This window comes from Pleurodeles waltl, chromosome 2_2 (assembly GCF_031143425.1).
Source record: "Pleurodeles waltl isolate 20211129_DDA chromosome 2_2, aPleWal1.hap1.20221129, whole genome shotgun sequence".
Taxonomy (NCBI): domain Eukaryota; kingdom Metazoa; phylum Chordata; class Amphibia; order Caudata; family Salamandridae; genus Pleurodeles; species Pleurodeles waltl.
This window is the reverse complement of record NC_090439.1, coordinates 473,159,237-473,180,647: the sequence shown is the minus strand read 5'-3', so window position 1 is coordinate 473,180,647 and position 21,411 is coordinate 473,159,237. Positions and strand designations below refer to the sequence as shown.

At 50.0% G+C, this 21,411-nt stretch overlaps 1 protein-coding gene across 3 annotated transcripts in view; it reads left to right on the top strand.

Moving 5' to 3' along the window:
- Nucleotides 1–21,016, top strand: part of SMCHD1 (structural maintenance of chromosomes flexible hinge domain containing 1) — a 2,128,336-nt gene extending 2,107,320 nt beyond the window's left edge. For all 3 annotated transcript variants that reach the window (XM_069219969.1, XM_069219967.1, XM_069219968.1), the window contains one exon: nucleotides 20,652–21,016. In XM_069219969.1, the coding sequence (XP_069076070.1) occupies nucleotides 20,652–20,751 (100 nt within the window). In that variant the 3' untranslated portion in view covers nucleotides 20,752–21,016. The remainder of the gene's footprint in view (nucleotides 1–20,651) is intronic.
- The last annotated feature ends 395 nt before the right edge of the window (nucleotides 21,017–21,411 follow it).

Here is a 21,411-nt window from a genome sequence, read left to right as displayed (position 1 = left end):
CTCCCAGTGGAGGTGCCCAGAGCTCCTCCAGTGTGGCTCAGACCTCTGCCGTCTTGGATGCAGAGGTGTGCGGGCACAATGGACAGCTCTGAGTGGCCAGTGCCAGCAGGTGACGTCAGAGACCCCTCCTGATAGGTGCTTACCTTTCTCTGTAGTCGGTCCTCCTCTGAGGGCTATTTAGGGTCTCTCCTGTGGGTATATCACCAGATAACGAATGCAAGAGCTCACCAGAGTTCCTCTGCACTTCCCTCTTCGACTTCTGCCAAGGATCAACTGCTGAGTGCTCCAGGACGCCTGCATAACCGCAACAAAGTAGCAAGAAGACTACCAGCGACATTGTAGCTCCAAAATCCTGACGGCTTTCTCGACTGTTTCCTGGTGGTGCATGCTCTGAGGGCTGTCTACCTTCACCCTGCACTGGAAGCCAAGAAGAAATCTCCTGTGGGTCGACAGAATCTTCCCCCTGCTAACTCAGGCACCAAACTTCTGCATCACCGGTCCTCTGGGTCCCCTCTCATCCTGACGAGCCTGGTCCCTGGAACACAGGAGCTGGATCCAAGTGACCCCGACAATCCAGTGGTCCATCTGTTCAAATTTGGTGGAGGTAAGTCCTTGCCTCTCCACGCCAGACAGTAATCCTGTGTACGGCAGCTGCTAGGGATTCTGTGCACTTTTGCAAGCAATCCTTTGTGCACAGCACAGCACAGCCCAGGTCCCCAGCACTCTGGCCTGCATTGCTCATCTCACTGAGTTGACCACTGGCTTCGTGGGACCCTCCTTTGTAGTGTTGAGCGGACCACCGTGCTCAGTTTACTTGAACCTGTGTTCAAGTACTTCTGCGGGTGCTGCCTGCTTCTGCGTGGGCTCTCTGTGTTGCTTAGGGCCCCCCTCTGTCTCCTCCGCCAAGGTGCGACCTCCTGGTCTTTCCTGGGCCCGGGCAGGACCCATTTTCTTCAACCTTGACCTTTGCAGCCTGCAAGGCTTGTTTGCGGTCTTTCTGTGTGGAAACAACTCTGCATCCTCCAGCTCGCAGTGGGACATCTTCTGTGCAAATGAGAAGCTCCTGGCATCTTCTGTTGTTGCAGAATCTTCAGCTTCTTCCACCCGGAGGCAGCCATTTTGAACCTTCATCCGGGGTTTAGTGGGCTCTCCCCACCACCCCTAGCCCCCCAGACACTTTAGTGACTCTTGGACTTGGTCCACTTCCTTTACAGGTCCTCAGGTCCAGGAATCCATCTTCAGTGCTTGGCAGTCAGTTGTGGTCTTTGCAAAATCTCCTATCACGACTTTAGTGTGTTTCTGGGGAAGTAGGGTAACTTTACTCCTACTTTTCAGGGTCTTGGGGTGGGGTAACTTGGACACCCTTAGTGTTTTCTGACACTCCCAGCGACCCTGTAAACACACTACACTAGGCCTGGGGTCCCTAAGTGGTTTGCATTCCACTTTCTTAGTATATGGTTTGTTTTGCCCCTAGGCCTATTGCATCCTATTGTATTATACAGTGTTTGCACCACTTTTCTAACTGTTTACTTAACTGATTTTAGTTTGTGTGTATATTTTGTGTATTTTACTTACCTCCTAAGGGAGTATATCCTCTGAGATATTTTTGGCACATTGTCACTAAAATAAAGTGCCTTTATCTTTAATAACTCTGAGTATTGTGATTCTTATGATATAGTACCTATATGATACAAGTGGTATAGTAGGAGCTTTGCATGTCTCCTAATTCAGCCTAAGCTGCTCTGCTATAGCTACCTCTATCACCCTAAGCTGCTAGAACACTACTAGTCTACTAATAAGGGATAACTGGACCCGGCACAAGGTGTACCATCAGGTACCCACCATAAGCTAGGCCAGCCTCCTACACGAAGGTAAGTAAATTGTACATTTAGTGGTTTCCCCTAGACCAAGAGACTAGATTCATCAGGAAGAAAAGAAGACAGCACTAAAGAACTCGACAGGATGAGAACAGAGGACCTGCTGCACCAGAAAAGGCTCCAAGCCCCCTGCTTGCTGCACCAGAGTCCTGACAATCGCCCGCTGTGGAGGAACTGACTGACCACTGGGCCGACCTCAAAAGACTCCGAGGACCTCCAGGCTTCGCAAATAGCCAGAGAAATCCCTCTGAGTGGAGGCAAGACTCAAGAAATCAAAGAAAACCTACAAGGAACTAGAAAACCAGTGAAGGTTGCTTTACCGACCGGACGATATCTCCTCATTTGGAAGTGGCACCTGGAACCAATGTTAGCCCGGACAAGACATACAAGTCTGCCAACTTTGGTGGCACAGCGCCCTTCCGTAGCCGAGTTGTGCCAATACTCCAGGTACTGGTCAGTGCACGTCGGACACCACCATAAACAGCTCACCCAGAGCTGCAATTGGAACACAAAGAAGTGCCAGTCGAGGGACTTCAGTGAAGCCCGGAGCGCCCAAGTCATCCTGCATGGCCCACGGAAGAAAACTTGCCTCCAGCTCCAAGGGGTCCCTTTGCGCACAGCATCCAAGACCTTCAAACCGCCCTGCATCCGGGCACCCTGAGCCCTGCATTGTTGGATCTGCTGTGTGCCCCGGGTCCCCAGCCCCTTGCTACCTCAACAGCCCAAGGGGACCCCAAGACACCATCTTTAAATCTGTAAACCAGCTCCTTTTCCAAGTGGTCTCTCCAGGGGTCCCTGTGCCTCTGCCAACTTTCCAACGCTGCTCCTGCCGCAACCGGGAGCAGCCCCGGGCTCTCCAGCTGGCACAGTGTGCCCACCAACAACTTTGACTACCCTGCAAAAGAAGAGACTGGTAACTCAAGTGTATGATTGTTAATGCATTTTTATGGATCAAATCTGTTTATTGATTTATTGATTTAAACATATAAAAGTACTGATCATCGTAGCATGGTCAGTAAAGTTCAGCCACCAAAATACAAAAGTTCCAGTTCGGCATGAAGAAGTCCATCCACAGAATCCCTGTTCTATTGCCAATAGGGACCTCCCCGCCTGCCTCCTCCTGTCAACCAGAAGGGCAAGGTAGCCAATGCACAAAAATCTATTAAGCTCCGAACATGGTGTAACAAAACATACAAATAATGAATAATACAATAACTGTGCTTCCCCCCAAGAGCCTGTGCCCTTCTCCCGTCTCCCTATTCTTCCCCTCTTCCCTCCCCCCGCATTGCCTTAGTCCTCCCCAAACTCCCTCGGGACGGACACCCTCACTGAGGTTCAAGTTAGCCCCAATACTCTCAGATAAGCCAGGCATGTCAGCTCAGTAAATTCTGTGGACAAAATCTGAAGGAACAGTCTCCATAGTGTACCCAGGTCACCCACTCACTGCTGAGAGGCCAGGGTAAGCTTCTCCATTGCCAGAATGAACCACAGCTTCTGGAGCCAGGACACATACGTCGGTTCCCTGTCCGTGCCCCATAAAGCTAGTATCAACTGCAGCGCCGCATTGAGGGCCAGGGCCATCTGTCGCCCCTTCAGCGAACAAAGGGGAAAAGTGAGGGGATTGGGTAGGCCCAGCAGAACGTACAGTGGAAATCTAGGAATCTCGGTATGGAACACTTTTTCAATATTGTTTATAATGCTCTCTCAATATCTCTTGAGCTTGGGGGCAGTGCCAGAGCAGTTACACAAGTGTACCCGTGCCACCACACCCCCTCCAACAAAGGCTAGACTTGATGGGATCCCATGCGTGTATCCTTGCTGGGGTGTAAAATAAGAGGCCACCTTATATTCCGTCTCCGTCCCTGCTGCATTATAGGCAGTATGATGTATTCTATAAAGTATATTGTCCCATTCCTCCTCAGAAAGCTCCCTCTCCATCTCCCTCTCCCATCCCAACTGCCCCTTAGACTTAGGCAGACGCCCCTCCCCCTGCAGCACCCTATAAAGTTCTGAAATCACTCGTCTATCATCATTCTTCGTCAGCAGCCATTTCTCAAACAGCGTGAGCGGCCTATCCATAAGTGCTCTATTAGCTGGCAGAAGGGCCCAGTGCCGCACCTGATAGTACATCAGCCTACCAGCCTCTGTCAAGCCATATGTCTCCCTCATCTGGTCGAAGGGAATCACTCCTTGCTCATCAAAAAGGCTCACCACCCTCTTATAACACCCATCATACCAACGGCGCAGACCTTCCACGTGCAGCCCAGGCTCAAAATCAGGATTCGCACCTATCAGGGTCATCGCGGACGGAAACTACGTAAGCCCCAACCGACAAGCCACTGTGTCCCATACACGTAACGTAGATCCCGTAATCGGGGAGGAGTAGAGGCCCCCCACCCTGTGACGACGCCGGAGCCAGGGCTCCTTCCAAATATGAGAGCCCGCCACCGCCTGATCCATAAAGCACCAATGTTTCTCAGTAAGTGGGCGACTCCACTCTAAAAGAAAAGCAACTGTGCTGCCTGAAAATATCGCAAAAGGCAGGGAACCGCCAGCCCCCTTAGGGCGGTGCAAAACCCGTTGCGGGAGGCGCGCCGGCCGCCCATCCCAGATAAATCTCAGAACCGCCTACTAAAGAGTCGTTATCGTCCGAGGCGGAGGAGTCAGGGGAAGCGCCAGGAACACATAAAGTATACGCGGCAACACTGTCATCTTCACCGCCGACACCCTACCCAGACAGGAAAGTTTATGTTTTCCCCAAGACTCCAGGTCCCGCTGCACCTCACTAACTTCATGTAATTCAAGCTCCCCGTCTTTGCAACAGAAGACTCCAGGTCAACACCCAGATAAGGAAGCCGCGATGTCGACCAGAGGAAGGGGTATCGGGCTCTCAAGTCCTCCTCATGCTCCGGGCTTTCAAACAAACTAAGGACCTAGGACTTCTTCATGTTCACCCGGAACCCAGAGACCCATCCAAGCTCAGCAACTATCGCATTGAGCGCAGGCAGCGAAGTCGCGGGCTCCGCCAGGGTAAGGATCACATCATCTGCATACAGTGTAATGAGATGGTGATCACCTCCGAACTTCACGCCAGAAACCAAGGGGCTGTCTCGTAGACGCTGCGCAAAGGGCTCTATATATAGCGCGAACAACAGAGGAGAGAGCAGGCACCCCTGTCGAGTCCCTTGTCTAATAGGGAACGGCAGAGAGAGCGTACCATTAACCCGGACCGCAGCCCTAGGTAACTGATAGATACATCGGATCCACGTCCTAAAACCCGGGCCTAGTCCATAACGCTCCAACACCCTAAAAAGATACGGCCAATGAACCCTATCGAACGCCTTCTCCGCGTCAATAGAGAGGAAGAGCGCCTCCCTGAGGGATCGACCAGTTTTATCTATTAAGTGAAGAAGCCGCTTAGTGTTGTCGCTGCACTGTCGGTGCGGTATAAAACCTGCCTGATCTGGATCAACAAGACCCGGCAAATAGAGATTAAGGCGGTTGGCGAGTATGCCAGTGAATAGCTTGGCATCTATATTCAGTAGTGAAATCGGCCTATACGAAGCCCACTCCTCTGGGTCTTTCCCAAGCTTATGTATAACTGCAATAGTAGCGTCTAACATACTGGACGCAAGGACTTCCGACGTCCGGAAGGAGTTGAAGAGCCGCACCAAAAGCGGCGCGAGCTCCGCGCAAAAGGTCTTATAAAAAAAAAAAGTGCTGTAAAATCATCGGGGCCAGGGGACTTCCCAACCTTTAGGCGTGAGATCGCTGAGATGACCTCTTCCATCCTTATAGGCTGGTCCAAGAAAGACGCATCCCTCTCACCAAGCGGAGTAATTGCTATGCCCTCCAGGAATATATCCGGAGCCGCACTGCCCTGATCATCTGCCGCGTATAACCCCCAATAGTACTCCGCAAACGCATCTGCAATCTGATCACTCGTTCGCGCCGAAGGGGAACGGACAAGTTGTATCACAGACGCCGAGCGTTGTGCTCTCAACCGGTGCGCCAATAGCTTCCCACACCTATTGCTCCCAATGTAATATTTATGCTTGAGATGCACTATCGCATACTCCGCCCTGTCCCAATCTAGCTGTTTCAACTGTTGCCACGCCTTCTCCAACTCCCGCCAGATTCTAGGCGCACCAGTGGACTTATGGGAGCACTCTAGTACCGCCACCATCCGTTCCAGCTCCGCCCTCTGCTCTCTCCTTGCTTTATTATCTCTAGCTGAAAGCGGCATTACTTCACCTCGCACCACTGCCTTCAAGGCCTCCCACAAAGTCTCCAGACAGGTGTTCCCGTCGTCATTGAAACTAAGATAGTCTGTGATCACACGCCGGAGCGACTCCTCCGTTGCCCTGTTCTGCAGTAACGTATCCCTAGAGTGCCAGCTCGGGGTACCCACCCAGCCCATGCCCATAGTGACCTCTACAGTTATAGGAGCATGATCCGTCAGGGCCCGAGGCTCAATCATGGTCTCCCTAACTCGGGAGATGAACTCCTGAGAGGCCAGAAAAAGGTCAATCCGTGCGTACATCTTGGTCGCCGTCGAGTAAAAGGAATAATCCCTAAGCGTAGGATGCGCCTTTCTCCAAACATCCTCCAAACCACACTCAGCCAGCCACTGTCGCCCCGCTGCTGTCAACGCCCCAGTCTGCCCAAAATGTTGTCCAGACCGATCCAACTCATTATCCATCACCAAGTTGAAGTCACCTCCCACTAAAATGGCGCCATCCGGTGAATTAAGCATCAGAGAAACAGCCTGTCTCAGGAAGGTTTCTTGCTGCGCATTAGGAGCGTACAGGGAAGCAATAGTAAAGGAGAAGGCCCCCACTCGTATTCTAAGAGCCAGAAACCTGCCCTGCACCTCGTGTATTTTTGCTACCTCTTCCCCAGAAAAGGTCCTCAAACGCAGTATCGCCACCCCAGCATGTTTCGTGGAGGCCGAAGACCAGAATTGCCTAGGGAACCACTTTGAGCGCATGCAGTATGTGTCCCTGTGCAGTAAATGCGTCTCCTGTAACAAACAGATATGACTCCCAGACTTCTCAAGACCTGACAGGATCGCCAACCTCTTAGTTGGGCTGTTAAGCCCGCGGATATTCAAGCTTAGACATTTAGTAGCCATGCATCCCAAAAGGAAGGTCGCTCAGGGGGGAGGGACCCATGGGGGGAGCGAAAGCCCAGAACAGCACCTAGGCCGCTCCAAACAACAGGGCCAGTCCGCTAAGACAACCAGTGAACAGAATCCCGGGGAAGCACACCACAACATACAACCATTACGCACAACAGGTGCTCACAACATAAAAGTCCTCTAACACTCATCTCCAAAGAGGCAAAGTCTCAACAGGGGCAGCGGAGCACTCAAGTTCGTCGAGCAAAGTCCAACGACTCCACCGCCCAGACCCCTCTCAAATGGTCATTAGACCTGAATTAATGCAACCCATATCAGCCCAGCCATCCTCAGCCGCCCCTCCCTTAAGCACTGGTCCCAGCAGCTACGCTGCTCAATGCAGACTGCCGTTCTAACGCCTGCTCCGACGTTGTAGGTCGCTGCTGCTTCCTCCTTCTCTCCTTTCGCCGCCAGCGCGGGCGGTCCCCACCAGCCACCACCACACCCATGCCAGCATCCTGACTGTCACCCTCCAGGCGCAGAATCCGGCTCGCCTCCTATACTGACTTCACTTGCCGAAGCTGATCCTCCCATCGGAAGACAAGGCAGAACGGGTGACCCCAAGAATAAGACACGGCATGCGCTCGTAAATGCTCTGTGATGGGCTTAAATTCTTGCCGCCTCTGCAAAGTCCGTAACGAGAGGTCCTGAAATAATTGGATTGTGTGCCCTCTAAAGTGGATCTGCGGGAGATTGGGGGCCCGCTGCAAAATGCTTTCTTTAAGCCTGTAGCTGGGGACACATGCTAGAATATCGGGCAGATGGTCCCCGGCCCCACCAGCGTGCCCACTCGATGAACTCTGTCTAGCGTAATCTCCCGGGTCTCCTCCAGGCCAAGGTCCGAGCGGAACAGCGCCACCACAAAGTCTCCAATCTCCTCCTTCTCAGACCCAGTCGGCACTCCTCTGATGCGAATACTATGCCTTCGCGACCGGTTCTCCAAGTCCTTGACCGCAATCTAAAGAAGATCCTGCTGCTCCCTCAGACGTTAGATCTCCTGTTGCATGCCTGCCACCTCCTCGCCGCGGGAGATCTCACCATCCTCAACCTGTGCCACCCGCTCACTCAGGGACGTGACCTCCACTCGCAACTCCTTCACCTCTTGAAAAATGTCCCTATGGAGTTCTTGCAGATCACTCCGGAGCAAGTCGAACAAGGAGGTAAGGAAGCCCTTCGTAACTGGGGCCCCCTCGTCCTCCTCCATCTGCCCTCATATCTCTGGAAACTTCGTCGCAGGCGGCCCCTCAGCAGCCCCACCCTGCACCGGGCAGGCTCCGGTCAGCATTTCTATCACCGACCGGTCCCGTTTGGGCTTGGAGGACGCCACTGTGACCATGCAATCACCCCAGCAAGGGCCTCCTCGCGTTGTCCTCCTTAGGACCAGGCCACCTTAGGCCTCGTGTTCCAGCCAGCAGCCACGGGCCCCTCCGCTCCCAGACTCTCTCAGGCCAATCGCCGCTCACCGGCTTCCCCCAGCTCCAGGTAGGGCCACTGCGGGCCGACCGCACCACCGATTAGTGGCCCAGCCCCTCCGCGCCGCTTTAGTCTCCACCACGCCGGAGCCGGAGCAACCCGGGAATGCTCCGGTCCCCACACTGTCTCGCCTGGAGGCCACGCCCTCCAGCGGGGGCAATCAAGACGACCGCGCCGGCCTCCACGAGCCCCCTGGTGCTTTGCTCCGCACCGCCCCCGGCACGGTCCCTGTTGTGCTCCGGCACCGCAGGACCCTCCTGGGCCACTGCCGCACCTCCACGGGCGGCTGGCGGACTGCCGGGCCCAGGGCTCACCACGCGGCCCGAAACTCCACGCACCGCGCCCGCTACCAACGAGCGTGGGCTCAGGCCGCGCGGCTCCGCTCCATCACTCCTCGCTGTTGTGGGCCTCCCCGACTCCCTTCGGGGCACCCGCTGCTCCCCAGCACCGCCCGCTAAACCAGGGCACCCCGGGCCATCAAACTCCGGGGTCGCAAAGCGATCTCTGAGGCCTGCGCGGCGGAGCTCGGACAAACGCGTCTATGGTGACTGTCTATTGATTCCTATAGTGCATAATAAAACTTTATTAAAACTTTGAAAAGTCATATCTCAAAAAGTATTTAACATACCTTAAAGATCTTGGTCTTAAAATTTATATAAAACTCAAGTATTTGTTTTATAAATTCTGGTCTCGAGCTATTCATTGTGTGTGGTGCATGATTGGATTTGTGAGTACAGCAAATACTTAGCACATCTCCTGGATTAACCTAACTGCTATCCCAGATGCCTTAGAAATTGGAGCATTAGGTTGTTACCTCTGGAAACCAACATGTGGTTGCCTGGACCCCCTGCACAGTGTGCCTAGTTTTGCGTTCTACATAGAGGCCCAGCCTACTACACCTCCTTCAAAAGCTAACTATCCTGGCATGGTTCAAGCCAGCCTGCCTCATCCACACAGTGTAGGAAAATGGCTCCCTGTTCCAGTTACCCCTCACTTTTTGCCTTATAATGATGTTGACTTGACTGAGAAGTGTGCTGGGACCCTGCTAACCAGGCCCCATTACCAGTGTTCTTTCACTTACAAATGTACCATTGTTCCACAATTGGCACATCCCTGGCACACAGATAAGTCCCTTGTAAAAGGTACCAGTGGTACTAAGGGCCCTGTGACCAGGGAAGTTCCCTAAGGGCTGCAGCATGTGTTGTGCCACCCTAAGGCCCCCCTCACCTAACACACGCACACTGCCATTGCAGATTGTGTGTGTTGGTGGGGAGAAAAAGGCAAAGTCGACATGGCATCCCCATCAGGATGACATGCCCACAAAATACTGCCTGTGGCATAGGTAAGTCACCCCTCTAGCAGGCCTTACAGCCCTAAGGCAGGGTGCACTATACCACAGGTAAGGGCATAGCTGCATGAGCAATATGCCCCTTCAGAGTCTAAGTCTGTTCTTAGACATTGTAAGTACAGTGTGGCCACATTAAGTATATGGTCTGGGAGTTTGTCAAAACGAACTCCACAGCTCCATAATGGCTACACTGAGTACTGGGAAGTTTGGTATCAAACTTCTCAGAATAATAAACCCACACTGATGCCAGTGTTGGATTTATTACAAAATGCACACAGAAGGCATCTTAGAATATGTCCCCTGTATTTTACCCAATCCTTCAGTGCAGGACTGACTGGTCTGTGCCAGCCTGCCACTGAGACACGTTTCTGCCCCCCTGGGGTGAGATCCTTTGTGTTCTCTGAGGACGGAACCAAAGCCTGCACTGGGTGGAGGTGCTTCTCACCTCCCCGTGCAGGAACTGTAACAGCTTTCGGTGAGCCTCAAAGGCAAATGCCTTTTGTTACAGCACCCCAGGGTATCCCAGCCAGTGGAGATGCCCGCCCCTCCGGCCACTGCCCCCACTTTTGGCAGCAAGGCTGGAGGAGATAATTAGAAAAACAAGGAGGAGTCACCCACCAGTCAGGACAGCTCATAAAGTATCCTGAGCTGAGGTGACCCCTGCCTTTAGAAATCCTCCATCTTAAGTTTGGAGGATTCCCCCAATAGGATTAGGGATGGTTCCCCCTACCCTCAGGGAGGAGGCACAAAGAGGGTGTAGCCACCGTCCAGGACAGTAGCCATTGGCTACTGCCCTCCTGACCTAAACACACCCCTAAATCTAGGATTTAGGGGCACCCTAGAACCCAGGAAATCAGATTTCTGCAACCTGGAACAAGAAGAACAGCTGACCTGAAAGCACTGCAGAGACAACAGAGACAACAACTGCTTTGTCCTCAGCCCTGCAACAAAGAAGCAACTTTTAAAGAACTCACTCTTCCTGCTGGAAGCGTGAGACTTCACCCTCTGCACCGACGCTCCCGGCTCAAGCTCCAGAGAACCAACACTACAGGGAGGACTCCCAGGCAACTGCGACCTTGTGAGTTACCCGAGACAACCTCCCTGGACCCCCACAGAAACGCATGCAGAGGGAATCCAGAGGCCCCGCTGACGGCGACTGCCTGTAACAAGGAACCCCACACCTGGACCAAGCACTGCACCTGCAGCCCCCAGGACCAGAAGGAACCGAACTTCAGTGCAGGAGTGACCACCAGGCGACCCTCTGCCTAGCCCAGTCGGTGGCTGGCCTGAGAAGCTCCCCTGTGCCCAGCCTGCACCGCGAGAGTGACCCTTGGGTCCCTCCATTGATTCCTATACAAAACCTGACGCCTGCTTTGCACTCTGCACCCAGCCGCCTCTGCGCCCCTGTCCCAGGGTGTGTTTTATGTGCCTACTTGTGTGCCCCCCCAGTGCTCTACAAAACCCCCCTCGTCTGCCCTCCGAAGACACAGGAACTTTACCTGTTGGCAGACTGGAACCAGAGCACCCCTGTTCATCATAGGCACCTATGTGTTTTGAGCCCTGCATTGACTTCTGCACCTGACCGGACCTGTGTTGCTGGTGCAGTATCTTTGAGGTTGCCTTGAACCCCCAATGGAGGGCTACCTATGCCCAGGAACTTGAGCTTGTAAGTGCCTTACTTACCTGACAAACTAACCATTACTTACCTCCCCCAGGAACTGTTGATTTTTGTACTGTGTCCACTTTAAAAATAGGTTATTGCCATTTTAACTGAAACTGTGTATGTTACTGCTCTAATTCAAAGTTCCTAACTTACCTATGTGGGGTACCTTGTATTTTATGTATTTACTTCAAATCTTGAACTTGTGGTTCTAAAAATGAATTAAGAAAATATATTTTTCTATATAAAAACTATTGGCCTGGAGTTAAGTCTTTGAGTGTGTGTTCCTCATTTATTGCCTGTGTGTGTACAACAAATGCTTACCACTACCCTCTGATAAGCCTACTGCTCAACCACACTACCACAAAATAGAGCATTAGAATTATCTAATTTTGCCACTATCTTACCTCTAAGGGGAACCCTTGAACTCTGTGCACACTATCTCTTACTTTGAGATAGTATATACAGAGCCAACTTCCTACAGACAGCCAATATTTAAACCTGGGGAGAGCCCTGTCTCTCTGGTTTGTAAAACAATGCCCTTCCTGGGTGGAGGAGCTAACACCCCCTCCCGCAGGAATGTGCACTGCCTTGGCAGTGAGCTTCAAAGGGCTACTGCCCTTGAAACTCGATCCCCAGGCATGATGCAGGCAGCAGACGGCTTCCCCGTTTGTCACCCCCCACTTTTGGAGGGAGCAAAGGCGGGAAACCAAACAAAGGGTTGGAGTAATGGTCTCACTGAGCATGCACCACCCCTGGGGGCTTGCAGGCGAAGTGAACCCTCCATTTAATTTTCCTCCATGTTGGATGGCAGGAAAATAGCCAGTCAGGTATAGGGAAGTGACCCTTCCCGCAGGAAGTGGTCACTGTAGTGGGTGTAGCCACCCAAGGGTAAGTGTCCCATTGGACACTACCAGGTTCACCCTAAAACGCCCACTAAATTCAGTATTTAATGGGCTCCCCTAGACCAAGAAATCGGATTTGAAAAGGCAAAGAAGACCTGCACCAAAGAAGATCCGAAGCAAGAGAACTGTGGACCTGCTGCACAAGAAAAGGCGCCAAGCCCTGCCTGCTGCACCCAGGACCAGATAGTCGTTGCTGCGGAGGAGCCAGGGGACCTCCAGGCTTCAAGAATCACCCCAGATCTCCCTTCTGAGTGGAAGCACCACTCAAAAACCAAGCAAGAACCAACAAGCCAGTGAAGGTCGCTTCACTGACTGGCCGATATTTCTGCAACTGGAAGTCGCAGCCAGACCAGACAACAGCCTGGACGTGATCACAAAGTCTGCCAAGTTTGATGGCACTGCGATCTCCAGTGGTCAAGTCACGCCAGTACCCTGGGTACTGGTCAGCTGACTTTGGACAACCAGAAAAACGTCTCGCTCGGAGCTGAAGAAGGATCAGGAGAAAGCCCCAGTCGAGGTACTTCAGGAACACCCCAGGCCCACCCGCCAGAGTGCCCCCTTTTTCCTGTAAGGAGCCCTCAAAGAGACTGAGCTCCAAAGGACTCCATTGTGCACAGCTCCTGGATCTCCAACTACCCCTGCATCTGGCCACTCTGAGCCCTACAATGAGGAACCAGCTGTGCTCCACGGGTCCCCAACACCCTGCGACCTCGACCCCAAGGCACCATCTTTAAATCTGCAAACCAGCTCCTTTTCCAGGTGGCCCCTCCAAGTGGCCCTGTGCCAAGAGTCTTTCCAACTCTGCTCCCACCTGAACCAGCAGCCGCCCGAACATCTTTTGCTGGCACAGTGTGTGTTGGGCCCCCCCCCCCGACTTCTTCGACCATCCTGGAAGAGAAGAGACTGGTAACTCCACTGTATGGTTTTTAATGTATTTTTTAAGGTGACTGTGCATTGATTCCAATGGTGCATAAGTATGCACAGAAAGAATAACTTTGAAAAGTCAGATCTCAAAAAGTACTTAACATATCTTAAAGATCTTGGTCTTAAAATGTATATAAACATCTGAAGTATATTTATAAGTTCTGGTCTCGAGTTATTCACTGAGTGTGTGTGTGGTGCATGATTGGATATATGAGTATAACTAATTCTTAGCACATCTCCTGGATTAGCCTCACTGCTCGACCGGCTACCTTAAGAATTGGAGCATTAGGTGGTCAAATGTTTACCTCTGGAAACCAACGTGTGGTTGCCAGAACCCCCAGCATAGTGTGCCTAGTTTTGCACACTACATAGAAGGCCAGCCTCCTACAGTCACTAAAATAAAGTACCTTTATTTTCGTAACACAAATTTTGTTTCATGTGTGTGAGTGCTGTATGACTACAGTGGTATTGCATGAGATTTGCAAGTCTCCTAGATAAGACTTGGCTGCTCATCCACAGCTAACTCTAGAGAGCCTGGCTTCTAGACACTGCCTATACTACACTAATAGGGGATACCAGGCCAGCTTCCTACACAAAACTAAATAGTAAAAACTTGACATGTCACACTGCCTGTGTCCCCTGTCCACTCCACAGTGCATACCATATAGGTATGTCACCCCTCTGGCGGCCTTAAGCCCTAAGGCAGGGTGCACTATATTGTATGTGAGGGCATAGCTGCATGAGCAATATATCCCAACTGTGTCCTTGCCAAACCTGGGACATAGTGAGTGAACAAAGCAGCCATTTGAAAATATATGTGCTGGACACTGGTCAGTATGAGTTGCACAACTTAGAATGAAAAATCAACACTGATGCCATTGTTGGATTTATTGTAAACGGTACCCAGGAGTCACCTTAGAGGTACCCTGGTATGGTTGCTGACTGGTTTTATCCAGCCTGCCACCTCCAAACATCCAATCTACAAACCTTGGGGGAGAGATCCATCTCTCTGGTTTCTAGTACATAGCCCTTCCTGGGTGGATGTGCCAACTCCCCCTCCCTCAGGAATGTGCACAGCCCTGGTGGCGAACTTCAAAGGGTTTACTGCCTTTGAAACTCGATCCCTAGGCCCGTTGCTACTAGCAGATGGTAACCCCTGTGTAAACCCCTACTTTTGGTGGGCGCAACGGCATGGAAGCCCAAAGGGTAGGAGAAGTGGCCCCACCTGGCATGCACCACCCCTAAGGAGTTGCCAGCGAGGTCGGCACTCCAGTTCATTTTCCTCTCTCTTGGATGGAAGGAAAATAGCCAATCAGGGACAGGGAAATGACCCTTCCCACAGGAAGTGGTCACTTTAGTGGGTGTAGCCAGCCAAAGGTAGGAGACCCATTGGTCACTACCTCGTTCCCCCTAAAATGCCCACTAAATACAGTATTTAATGGGCATCCCTAGACCAGGAAATCAAATTCGATTAACAAAAAAGAGAAGCACCAGTAAGATGCGAAGCAAGAGAACTGTGGACCTTTTTAACCCAAGAAAAGGCCCCAAACCCTGCCTTCTGCACCCAGGACCCAACAATCGCCGCTGAGGAGCAGATGGCAACTGGACAACTCTACAAGAACTCTAGAGGACCTCCAGGCTTTGTAAATTGCCCAAGAACTCCCTTCGGAGTGGAGGTACCACTCTACAATTTAAAGAAACAAGCAGGCCAGTGGGGGTCACTTCACTGACCAACTGCTAGCTCACGAACCGGACGCTGCATCTGGGCCAAACTTCATCCCAAAGACCGTGAGGGCAAGCCCTGCCAGTGTGCCACGTTTGGTGGCACTGCGACCCCTAGCAGCCAAACCTTGCAAATACCCTGGGTATTGGTCAGCTAACTTCATACACCGAGCAAAGCAGGCTGCCCGGGGCTGGAGCTGGCCCAGGAGGAAGCCCCAGTCGAAGGACTTCAGGAACACCCCGGATCTCTCTCCAGAGTGCCCCTGTTGTCCTGCAAACAACCCTTGAGCCAGCTTACCTCCTGCTCCAGAAGGCATCCTTGCACACAGCTCCTTGCATACTGATTCGCTCTGCACCCAGCCTCTCTGTGCCCTGCACCACGGAAACTGCTGTGCCCTAAGGGTCCCCCACCCATTGGAACCTCGAGACTCCAAGGGGACTCCAAAGATCCAACTTTAAACTCACTTGTGCAGTGCTTTTTCACGTGGTCCCCCGCAGTTGCCCAGGTCCACCTCCATAGACCTTCTCCCGCTGCTCCCGCTGCAACAGGAGGCGCCCGAACTTGTCCAGCTAGCACAGCGTGTTCACCAACGACCTCGAGCAACCTGCAAAAGAAGAACTTGGTAAGCCAACTGTACAATTTTATGTTTATTTTTAAAGTTGATCCACCATTTATTGTAATTACGCACAAAAAGAACTATTTGGTTAAAGTTCAAAAATGTATATCTCAAAAAGTACTTAATTAATTTTGATAATCTTGGTCATAAAAATTATATATAAATCAGAAGTATTTTTATAAATTGGTCTCAAGTTATTCCTTTGAGTGTGTGAGTAGCAAGACTGATACTGTGAGTACAACAAATTATTTTCACTTCTCCAAGATTGGCCTAACTGCTCGACCAAGCTATCTCCAAAATTAGAGCATTAGGTGATCTAGTTCTACCCCACTAAACCAACGTCTGGTTGCCTGGACCCCCTGCTCAATGTGCCTAGCTTTGCATACTATATAGAGGGCGAGCCTCCTACAATTGGGCCCTTGCTGTAGCCCTGTTCTATTTTTCGTTTTAGTGCTGCAAGGAAACCACTACATTAAGGCTTGATTGGTATCCCTTAGACAGTTTTAATCTCCCAGCACTCCACTGTACAGATTCACTCCACCCCACTCTTTTAAACACCCTCAGATAGACATGTCTCATCAAACGGCTAAAAATAAAAAGGTCACAGCAAAGTGACCCTTTGTGGGGCCCGTAAGGAATTGTAGCGCCGGCCCTACAAGGAGCACACCCTGTGATGAAGCATGGCATACTCTTGGATGTGTTTAGGCCACCAAAAAATAATCATTAGGATTCCCTAGATTTGGCCACCTTATTTTTCTCCCTTCTCTTTTTCTTCCTCTTTAAGAAAAGTAGCTCCTTATATTAATATATGAGAACTTTCAGAGCATAGGTACTGGACCTTTATCTGGTCCCAGTTCCCCCCTTTCTTTTATTTAAGATTTTGGAGATAGTCCAAAGGGGCTACCTCCCCTTCAAAACGACCCCTCCACCCCTGTCACCATCCTATGATCGTATGACGGATGTTCACTAAGCACTTCTCAGCGAAGAGTTTACGTCTCTCTTGGCCAAGGGACCATAGAGAGCGTCAGTGTGCCAGAAGTAGTTTGTGGTTGTTATTCCCGCTACTTTCTGGTGCCCAAAAAGGAAAAGGTCTTTCGCCCTATCCTACACTTTTGGTCTTCCTCAAGAAGGAGAAGTTCAAAATGCTAACTCTTGCTCGGATTCTATCTGCCCTTAACCCAGGAGACTGGATGGACTTGCAGGATGCTTACTTTCACATTCCCATCCTGCCTGCCCACAGACGTTACTTGCGGTTCACGGTAGGCCATGAGCAATTTCAGTTCTTCGTGCTCCCCTTTGGCCTCACCAGCGTCCATCGGGTGTTCACCAAAGTGATGGTGGTGGTCGCAGCTAATCTGCACAGAGCAGGGGTTTCAGTCTAACCCTACCATGACGACTGGCTGTTGAAGGCAGACTCGCCCTTGGCTGTTGTCTCCCACCTCCAGACTACAGTGGACTTCCTGCATTTGCTGTGGTCCACCATAAACATGCTGAAGTCACAATTGACTCCCTCTCAGATGCTCCCTTTCATCTGAGCTGTTCTGGACACTGTGCAGTTTTGGGCTTATCTTTCCGAGCGGCAAGTCCAGAATATTCAGGCTATAATACTGATGTTTCAGCCTCTATTCTGGATTTTGGTGAGAATGACTCTGAGGCTTTTGGGCCTCATGGCCTCCTGCATCCTGCTGATGACACATACCAGATGACATATGCTGGCTCTGCATTGGGACCTGAAGGTCCAGTGGGCACAGCATCAGGGGAATCTGTTTGACAGTGTCCAGATCTCAGAGGGAACTGTGCAAGATTGGCAGTGGTGGCTGATAAACCACAATTGGGTCAGAGGCACATCCCTCTCCCTTCCCTAACCAGATCTGATAGTAGTGACATATGCGTCACTCCTGGGATGGGTAGGCCACCTGAGAGAGGCGGAGATCAGCGACATAGTGTGTTTGGCAGAGTTGGACCTTGACATCAGCCTGTTGCAGCGCCAGACGTTCAGACTAGCATTGAAAGCATTTCTTCCCTTTCTCAAAGGAAAGGTAGTGCAGGTGTTCACAGACAACACCACTGCCATGTCGTGCTGCAACAAGCTGAGCGCGGTGGGATAATGGACCCTTTGTCAAGAGGCTTTGCACCTCTGGACATGGCTGGAACAGCAGGGCATATTCCTGATGGTTCGACATCAAACTCAACCTACAATGCCTAGTCGATTATGAATGGCACCTCCATCCGGGGGTAGTGCAAGGTTTTTTTCAGCAGAGGGGAGAGCCTTGGTTAGATCAAATTGCCTCTGCAGAGAATGCACAATGTCAGCAGTTTTGCTTGTTGAAGTTTCAAGGCGGCACTCGCTATGTGACGCTTCTCATCTCGAGTGGAGCTCAGGCCTCCTGTACGCCTTTCCGCTCATACCACTTCTGCCCAGAGTTCTCAAGAAGATCAGGAACGATCGGGCCCAAGTAATCCTTGTGGCTCCAGACTTGGCACAAAAAGTCTGGCATCCCGAGCTAATGAGCATGACCATTGACTCTGATCAGACTGCCCTTTCGGGAGGATCTACTGTTGAGCAGCAGGGGAAGATTCTCCATCCAAACTTGTCCAGTCTCCGCCTTCTGGCGTGGAGATTGAACAGCAGCAGTTGACAGCTTTTGACCTTCCGTCTGAAGTTTGTAACGTTATCTTGGCAGCCAGGCGTAACTCCACCAAAACTGTATACACCTGCTGTTGGAAGAAATTTGTGTCATGGTGCAAAGACAAGTCTCTTGACCACCTCTCTGCCCCTCTATCTCAGGTTCCATTGTTTATACTTTCGTTGGCCTAGCAGGGTTCTCCTTTGGGCATTCTAAAAGGTTTTTGGTCTGCAATTTCTGCTTTCTTACTGCTGCCTGATCAGCCTTCTTTGGTTAAATCCCCTATTGTAAATAGGTTCCTTAAAGGCCTTACTCATATGTTTCCTCATTCCCCACTCATTATTCCCCAATGGTACTTGAATTTAGTTCTGACATTCCTAATGTGTGCTCCTTTTGAGCCTCTCCTCAATTGTACTCTGAGGCTTTTTACTTTGAAAACAGCCTTCCTTGTGGCCATTACATCTGCCCGCAGGGTGAGTGAGCTGCAGGCATTATCATCTAAGCCTCCCTACCGTTCCATCTATCCTGACAAAGTGGTGCTTCGGACACAGGCCTACTTTCTCCCTAAAGTGATCACGCCTTTCCATGTGGGCCAATCCACCACCTTGCCTACTTGGAACAGACCTTCACATCCTTCTAAAAAAGAGGAGAGACTCCACCACCTGGACACGTATAGAGTGTTGACATTCTTCCTTGATTGTACCAAAGAGTTCCAGATGGATGATCAGTTTTGTTGGTTATGTGGGTGTGAATAAAGGGTGGGCAGTGTCTAAAAAAGCAGCCCCTTTGGAGGGAGGGGGGTACACATTCTACTGGAGCTAAAGCTGCAACCACTGCGTTAGCACTTGGAGTTCTGTCAGTGGGCATCTGTCAGGCGGCAACGTGGGCATCCCTGCACAGGTTTACCAAACACTACTGCCTGCACTGTCCGGTCCATAGGGATGGGCGCTTTGCTCGTTCGATCCTGCACGACTTTCTGGTGTGATCTTGGTTCCCAGACTCACCTCTGGGTATGATATTGCTTGGGTTTCTGTTCTATGGTAAGGGATCTGCAACTAGATGTCTCAATCAGACAGACAAGTTACTTACCTTCAGTAACGCCTTGTCTGGTAGAGACAATGCCTAGTTGCAGATTCCTTACTGACCCACCCATCTTCCCCACTCTGCAGTCTGGTTTCTAGGAACAGGAACTTCCCTTTCAGGGCCCTAGTTTTGACGCACCAGTGGTCAGTGTTCTTCGTGGCTCTGCGCTTCTGGTGTGGAAAGTTGTGAAAAGAAACTGACATCGGCGCGCCGGGGCGGCGCCTATTTAGTACCCGCAACATCATATCTGGGTGTGCACAACACCTACGACGGACACGGAGATGATCGAATTCAACTAACGGTGTGCAGGGGTAATGCTTGAGAAAAATGTCCAGGTCCAGACTGATGCCTGGGGGAAGTTCTAAGGTAAGGAATCTGCAACCAGATATTGTTCCTACCAGATAAGGCATTACCAAAGGTAAGTAACTTGTCTGTTATCTGTGGTACACTGAAGGTTCTGTCAACCTTACCAACCTTGTCTCTGTCTCTAAGGGTGTAGAAAAAAGGGTGGGTAATTTTCATGAGCATACAGGGGTGGTACCTTGTACAGCTCCAAATTTTATTTTCGGGATCCCAAAGCCCCCTCTGGGCACAGTAACGCTATTGCAACTGTCTAGATCTAGTTAAGTAGTAGAAAAAGATTCAGAAGGGGAAGAATAATCAGGTAGATTGAGCATCCGCCTAACGTAAGCAACGTGTTCTTCAGCTTAAATGTTCTTCAGGTTAAAAATGTTTCCTTTCAGAACTTTAATTGAAAGATGTTTACTTTGCTCTTATTTTATATCTTTCCTTGTGTTACCTGCAGACTGAAAGTTTGATTAATGGAAGTCTCTGCAGGCCCCCACAGTAATTTGTACGGGTGCGTGTCTCTCTCTAAGGTTATACTGTTGCTGCACTTATTTTGTTTGTGCAGTAGATATAACTTAATGACATATTGTACATGTTCTATGCGTTAATGAAGCTAAAGAACATATTTTAGCTACATAACCACTAAAACTATTGACTTTTCAATACTTGTTCTTTGTACCTGAATTTGCGGCTACATTTCAGTGACTCTTTATCTCATCATTTGCCATTGTCATTCTGCTCTGCCATCGCTCTGTTACAAAGAGTTTTAAGAGAAAGTGTCCTAAAATTAACTACTGGGAATAAATTGAAGACATACTGCTGAAAATATTGTAATCCTGTTTTATTTTATTGAGAATCATAACTCCATCTTTACATTTAATCACCTAGTTCAGAAGAATGGATATCACCCCCAGTTAAGAAACAACTTCTGGAAGCTCATATTTCCACACCTGAAAGAAATGGAAACCATAGAAAAAGAAAATCGTAAAATGTTCTAACCTGGAAATATAGTTGAATAGTGAATAGCCTGCGATAAAAAAAAAAAAAGGTTCATGTATTATTTCATGCTGTAAATACTTTTATACTTTTTGAGCTTGATGTATTTCCATGGTAGCAACTGCATTTCTTACTCTTTTATTTAAATGCAGCTGCTTGGTTATTGTACATTTATGTTTTTTGTATTTTATTTGTACACACTTTTGGAAAATTTACTAGTTTCTAAATGTGGAATAAAAAGCTTTAAATTTGTTTGACTTTATTTGAAGTCTGTTTTTGTCAGTTATGATAAAGCTTTCCTGCCAGCCATACCACCAGAGTCTACCCAATAAAGTGCTGGTTTTTTTTCTCAGTTTTTTTGCTTTTTGGAAGTCGGGGATGTTGCTGCCTCTTACATGTATATGTTAAGAGCATCTGCATTTCGGTCACTTATGATTAGAACACCCTGTACTTATCTTTCCATTTGCAATACTATACAGTCATAATACTTTGTATTTTCTTTTTCCAGCAGTAAGTATTTAAGGTTGTGAAAAGTTTAGAAACCTAATAGTGAATAATATTAGGTCCTGGAAATCACATTACGTAAACTAAAGAAAACTGCCTTCGCTTATACCTCTTAAAGAGCAATGCGGTGCAACTTTCAAAGTTCCAA